General features: G+C 42.7%; 1 protein-coding gene across 8 annotated transcripts in view; it reads left to right on the top strand.

Moving 5' to 3' along the window:
- Window positions 1–7,073, top strand: part of nf1a (neurofibromin 1a) — a 267,335-nt gene that overhangs the window by 228,522 nt on the left and 31,740 nt on the right. For all 8 annotated transcript variants that reach the window (XM_050055234.1, XM_050055267.1, XM_050055217.1 and 5 more), the window contains 9 exons: window positions 7–286; window positions 400–614; window positions 1,071–1,132; window positions 1,219–1,360; window positions 1,705–1,806; window positions 2,888–3,028; window positions 5,257–5,383; window positions 5,771–5,902; window positions 6,159–6,294. In XM_050055234.1, the coding sequence (XP_049911191.1) occupies window positions 7–286; window positions 400–614; window positions 1,071–1,132; window positions 1,219–1,360; window positions 1,705–1,806; window positions 2,888–3,028; window positions 5,257–5,383; window positions 5,771–5,902; window positions 6,159–6,294 (1,337 nt within the window). The remainder of the gene's footprint in view (window positions 1–6; window positions 287–399; window positions 615–1,070; window positions 1,133–1,218; window positions 1,361–1,704; window positions 1,807–2,887; window positions 3,029–5,256; window positions 5,384–5,770; window positions 5,903–6,158; window positions 6,295–7,073) is intronic.

The raw sequence follows: 7,073 nt of genomic DNA, 5'->3' as shown, positions 1-7,073 counted from the left end.
TGACAGGTGATTGGACGGATGTGTAAGATCATAGACAAGACCTGCTTGTCTCCAACGCCCACACTGGAGCAGCACCTGATGTGGGACGACATCGCCATCTTGGCGCGTTATATGCTCATGCTGTCCTTCAACAATTCCCTGGATGTTGCAGCTCACCTGCCCTACCTGTTCCATGTGGTGACCCTGCTGGTAGCCACTGGGCCACTGTCTCTTAGGGCGTCCACCCATGGTCTGGTTATCAACATCATCCACTCCCTCTGCACCTGCTCGCAGCTCAGCTTTAGTGGTGAGGAATTAAATGTAGTGAGGATGACTAATAATGAGAGCAGTGAGAAAGCTAGGAGTACTCAAGCCAGAGTCTGCGTCTTATCAAAGTAAATGCTTGTTTTTGTGTTTCAGAGGAGACAAAGCAGGTTCTGAGGCTGAGCCTGACTGAGTTCTCCCTGCCTAAGTTTTACCTGCTGTTTGGCATCAGCAAAGTCAAGTCAGCTGCCGTCATTGCCTTTCGCTCCAGCTACAGAGACCGCTCCTTCTCACCAGGCTCCTATGAGAGGGAAACATTTGCCCTGTCCTCCCTGGAGACCGTCACTGAGGCTTTACTGGAGATCATGGAGGTCAGCTAAAAAACATAGGCTAACGAGACATTTGTTTTTGTCTCCTCTCTGTCCCACAAATGCATTTATTTCATAGTGGAAGTCACAAGGATCCCAGCAAGACTTGGGAGATTTGACAGAAAATGTTATCATAATTAAAATGTCCATATGCTACGATAACAGTTTTTGTTATAATGCTGAAATTTTTTAAATGCTGAATTTGATTGTTGAACAAAACTAAGGAAGAATTAGAAGTCTCTGTTCTTGAACTGTTGAAGTTTGAGAGTCCAGTGTTTTCCACACATTGACAACTTATTTGTAATAGATCTGCCAAACCTATCAAAATGAAAACATATCACACAGCTTACACTGAAGCTCACACTGGTGCACACCCGTGTGTGCATTCTCAAAGTCAAAGATTTGGCAAATCTGTCAGTTTCTTTCAATCTGTTTGTTCTGTTTTTTTCCCCCCTCCAGGCTTGTATGAGGGACATCCCAGCCTGTAAGTGGTTAGATCAGTGGACGGAGCTTGCACAGAAGTATGTACCTCCTCCATTATTTGAATGCATCGTTGTCAAGAACATGAATGTCCAGTGTGCAACATATGTCTGTCTTTGGATTCCAGGTTTGCATTCCAGTACAACCCATCTCTCCAGCCCAGAGCGCTGGTAGTGTTTGGCTGCATCAGCAAGAGGGTGAGCCACGGCCAGATCAAGCAGATCATCCGAATCCTCAGCAAGGCCAGCCCTCTGCTCAGCATAGACCGGGTGAGTGTCCCTCTCTGTCAAGCCCTCTTCTCCTACCCAACCCGTGTTTCAGTTCATTGAAAATCAGTCATTTGTCTAGCAGAAATCTTAAATCTGGATGATAGTTATGTTACTTTTATTCTGAAATCACAAAAAAGATGCAATGCAAGTATCAAGCTTTTATGTTACAAAGGGTTGTCACACAGTTACAGTCATATTTTGATCAACAGCTTTCTTCAAGTGATTTGAATGAAGGTTCACATAGAATTACTTGAATGGGTGTTTGTATTATGTCATTTAATGACCTTATATGTCCCTCCCCTCCCTCTCGCTTGCTTCTTCTCTCAATTCCCTTTTCCTCACAGGGTCTGGAAAGCTGTCTGAAGGGGCCGGACAATTACAACAGTCAAGTATTAATAGAGGCCACAGTCATTGCTCTGACCAAACTGCAGCCCCTTCTCAGCAAGGTATACAACCACTGTAAACCCCTTCTAGCCACAGCAAAAAGTCCCCACTCTGTGTCATTACTGCTAAATATTTTACATGAAACATTTTACCTTACCTCCAGCTGTCAGTTATGGCTGGTCTGTGCCTACTTTATTGATGTTTTATCAGATTAATTAACTTAGGTCATAAGCTTTAGACTTGATGTTGTGTCAGTATTGAATTTTGAACTATTTGTATGCCTGCCAGAGTGCTGGCATGGTCAACTACTAACTCAGCATAACCAGGGACTGTGGACACTATTTTTTTTCTGCTCGGCAACCTTGGCATAGTGAGTAGTACTGATACTGTCAAATAGACTATTGTTAGTAATAAATTGAAATAATGTTAAACCTTCCAATTGTGAAGTAAAAACAAAGCACTTCAAAGTGACTGAGTGTGTAGACGGTGTGATTAATCAGGGGTTGGGTCACAGGCCTTATATTAACAGATTTGACTCGAGTGTAATTGCTGGTAAAGGGTCAGGCCGCTTACTAATTTTTGCTAGTGGAGGTTGCAGGACTCTGTGTCTCTGGTTGCCACTCCAGCTGACTGGTTTGAAAATGAAAGCGAATTAGGCAGGGCCACTCAAAGCACAGACTCTGTGTGTAGCAGTTCCATTCTCAGTTTTCACTTTCTGTCGCAGTTTAGCAGAGTACAGGTTTATATGTTCAGCAGAGCAATGGGATCTTCTCCCCCTCTGGAGGAGAAAAGGAACATTCATCATTACTGGCATAGCAATGGTCAAGTTGGATTATTATTTTCACCAAGGCTGAGTAAAGGTTTTAGTTATCTGTAGTGCAATATCTATGCTAAGTTCGATCAAATATCAAGATTATTTTTTTATTTTGTAAAGTTCTACAGTAGTTAGCTATAAATGTAAATGAGTTGAATGATCAGCAATTCAGTGTTTTGCTGTTTATACCTCCATTGTCATTTTTAGAATTTTTTTATTTTTTTTTATTTATGTTGACAGTAACAGCACATCCATCTCTTGCTGTGTTCGATCAGTCACACTGCACACCAATTACTGTCAATACAAGCCCACACTGTATGTGTTTGCAGGAGTCTCCCATGCACAAAGCTCTGTTCTGGGTGGCAGTAGCTGTGCTACAGCTTGATGAAGTCAATCTGTACTCTGCTGGAACCGCCCTGCTGGAGCAAAACCTTCACACTCTGGACACAATGCGTGTCTTCAATGACAAGGTGAACACACAAACACACACTGTACACCCCAAAAGACACAAGGTTTTCTCTGTTCACAAATCAACACACAATGATGTTGGGTTTAGTCTCATAATACAGACCCTCATTTGGGTTTGGACAGCTCACTCAGGCTGCACTGAGAAGGACATGGGACAGTGTATTTTAAAAAACTTCACACTGAATTCATATGTAGTCTCATTCTGGCTCCAACATTGAATTCTGATTCCACTCTGTAGTGGCCATTACAATGGTAGTAATTTGCCTTTTATAGAGCAAGTGAAGTAATGCTTGGTACAATAGATCAACACATACTACAGACCTTTCCACTTGTGAAGGTAGTGAGTGCATTTGAATGCATTTTTTTTTTTGATAAATCAAGAGGGCATGTTCACGTTAAAACAGGGTGTTAAGTTTCTCTCTAACGGGTGGAAATCACGTTCCATTGTGATACAATATTACATCGATTCTTTGGACAACGATACAGTAATTGCTGATAACACAAAGTCTGCCACAATCTCAAATCAAATCTGATCCAAGGAGGCCCCACTGTGGATCGTGGGTTACAGGCATATCTCACGAATGCTCAATCAGATTGGGATCTTGGGAAATAGGGCCTAGAGCTCTTTGTCACTTTCCACGGGCCATTGCTGAGCAGTTTTTGCAGTGTTGCATGGCACACTTTCCTGCTGGACAGGTCACTGCAGTCATGGGATGCTGTTGCCATGAGAGAGTGTACTTGGTCTCCAGGGATGATCAATGTTATTCACTTCACCTGTCAGTGGTTTTAGTGGTTTGGTTGATTGGTGGTCCTCTACCAGAGGCCTGGGAGTTTGAGGGTTCTGCGGAGTATCTTAGCTGTTCCTGGGACCACGCACTTCTGGACAGAGACCTCAGATGTTCCTGGAATCTGCTGTAGCTACTCTCCCTGTTTGGAGGTCACGGCCCTGAGCGCTCTGATTACCACTGGCATCACTGTTGCCTTTACTCCCCACATCTTTTCTAGCTCCTCTTTCAGCCCTTGGTATTTTTCAAGCTTCTTGTGTTCCTTCTTCCTGGTGTTGCTGTCGCTTGGGATTGCTACATCTATCACCACAACTTCTTCTGTTGTTTGTCAATCAACATAATGTCTGGTTGGTTCACCATCACCAGTTTGTCAGTCTCGATCTGGAAGTCCCACAAGATCTTAGCTTGGTCATTCTCAACCACCTTAGGAGGTGTCTTCCATTCTGACCTTGGGACTTCCAGCCCATAGCAGATGCTCCTGTACACTATGCCAGCCACTTGCTTATGACGTTCATGTAAGTTGTTCCTACCAGCACCTTACACCCTGCTATTATGTGCTGAACATAATATGCTCAGGAGCATCTTTGCACAGCTTAGGGTTGGCAGCTGGATAGCTTTGGCACAGGAGATCAGGGTTCAAATCCCAGTCAGGGCAGGTAAGACATATCCAGTCTGGACCATCATAATGGACCTTGCTTACCTCAGGATGAATGAAACCGCAAAAACAAGAGTCATACCGGCTCGAAAGTTGCCTGGGTCAACAAGGTCTGCATCAGGTGTTGGGGAATCAGGGCACCCTGATGAGAGATGGGCCACTGGAACAAGACATACTCTGACAGGAACTGAAGAAGCTTACCTCAGGATGAATGAAACCGCAAAAACAAGAGTCATACCGGCTCGAAAGTTGCCTGGGTCAACAAGGTCTGCATCAGGTGTTGGGAAATCAGGGCACCCTGATGAGAGATGGGCCACTGGAACAAGACATACTCTGACAGGAGCTGAAGAAGCCCTTTTCGATGAGACATCTTTAAGAATCTAAAGCAAGTCCAGATACCTTTGACTTAACACTAGATATACCATGACCCGGGTGACTGCTACCTCGCTGCAAATCCACACTTCAAAAGCTTGTTGAGGTATATGTCTATGAAGATTCTGTGAATGGCCACTAGAGTCATCTTCTCTAGCTGTATGGATGATTACAGATATGTATTTTTAGTTAAAGAGAAAATCAAACAAACTGAACACAAAGTGATTTCATTTAAATGTAACTTCAAAAGTACTGACTAATTTTTTGATTTTGATTTTCATTAAGTGCATGAATAGACCTACTACTGTGTGCCGAAAGTGGATTGTGGCAGACCTCTGATGTGCATGTTTTTAAAATGATGACATGACAGAAAACAGCTTGGTCATTCCTCTTGTATCCTCCTAATGTGCTCCTCCAGAGTCCAGAAGAAGTGTTCATGGAGATCAGGCGTCCATTAGATTGGCACTGTAAGCAGATGGATCACTTTGTGGGTCTCAACTTCAGTGCCAACTTCAACTTTGCACTGGTGGGCCACCTACTCAAAGGTAAGGCAACTACTGATAGAGATGAGCATTGACAGGCAGTCATTCAGTGTTCAGTATAGTGTGGTCTTTGTTGAATCCATGGGTATACATGTTCAAATTAATCAAATATATAATGAGCAACAGTAAAACCACAGATGAATATGCTGTCAGTATGATTTAGTAATACATTTTGCAAGTCTACACATAGCAAATGCTGCGCACTCTGGGTTCAGTTGATCTGCAGTGTTTGAGGAAGAAAGTCGGAGTTAGCTACAGGCACAGTGACAGTAAGCACCCCTGAGCAGTGCCTTCTTGACCTGTCATGGTGGTCTTTCTTTCTTATTGTTGTACTGCAAAAAACATTTGGAGCAGTGTCTTGTCCCTGACTGTCTGTCGTTATGTCTCCAGGCTACAGACACCCATCACCCACCACAGTAGCAAGGACAGTGAGAATCCTGCACACACTATTGGCTCTCATCAGCAAGCATCTGAAGTGTGACAAGTTTGAGGTCAACACCCAAAGTGTGGCCTATCTGGCTGGTATGTAACACACTCTGTGGCATTCTGCATATACATCCTCATTTCTACCTTTCTGCACTACTGAACTGCTTACTATGTGAAATATCTACGATTTCCTAAAATCCTATTCATATTTAATATCAATATCATATTATGTAACATAAGAAATACGAAAAAAAAAAAGGTTGAACATGGAGAGAATCTCTTTTCTTGGTTATGGAGGTTTGGGTCTGCACTGCAATTGTTGATAACCATCTTTCCTTGTTGTTTTATGCAGCACTGCTCACTGTATCTGAGGAGGTCCGAAGTCGCTGCAGCCTCAAACACAGGAAGTCACTACTGATTTCTGACCTCTCCATGGACCCAGTACCTATGGACACATATTCCAGTCACATCACTGATCCCAGCTGCAGGTGAGTTGATGAACAGACAGCTTCATCCTCGTTTTTTTAATACTCCTTTTCCACCAAAATTAGCGTGTTTATGTGTTTTTTTAAACACAGGTAAACCCACTAAAAATAGGTAATAGACTCCTTTCTCATTGCCAGTAGCTCAGCGATGTGTACTCAGCTCTGCAGCAGTCAAATGTGCCTTCCTGTGCATGCGTGTGTTTTTTTTTGTTTTTGTTTTTGTTTGTTTTTTTGTGAGTTATGTTTCACGTCACGGACAGGCCAGGTTGATAAACAGTAGAGAGGAGCATAGAGGCCAGTGAAAATGTTACGGTGGTTACTTTTTTTATATATTACATATATCTCACACATATCTCACATATTCAGTCTCTCTCTCAAACTTGGTGCAGACTAATCTGGAATGATGTTTGAGTGCTGCTTGGGTGGAGACAGACAGTATTTTGTGGTGGCACATCATTGCATCTCACCGGTAAAGTGGCTAAAATTAGCGCATTCACCCAGTGTTGTGTTCCCATCAATACTGATCAGAGCCTAAGGCGATAAATACCCATGACTGCTGCAGTCATTTGACCCGGGTGTGATTGCTGGTCAAAACGTTTCCAGTCAGATGTTTATGGAAGCGAATCGTGACTAATATTTAAATTAAAATGTATTTGCAGAAATGCTTTTTCATTTTAAGAATGTGGCTGCATTATTTGACTCATATATAAAAGTAATCATCAATCATCCTATTTGCATTTTAATTTTCTTCTTCAAGACTGCTCATTCTTTTACTTAATTAA

The sequence above is a fragment of the Epinephelus moara genome, chromosome 2 (assembly GCF_006386435.1).
Source record: "Epinephelus moara isolate mb chromosome 2, YSFRI_EMoa_1.0, whole genome shotgun sequence".
Taxonomy (NCBI): Eukaryota; Metazoa; Chordata; class Actinopteri; order Perciformes; family Serranidae; genus Epinephelus; species Epinephelus moara.
Note: the sequence above shows the minus strand (reverse complement) of the source record. Positions and strands in the feature narration are given on the sequence as shown.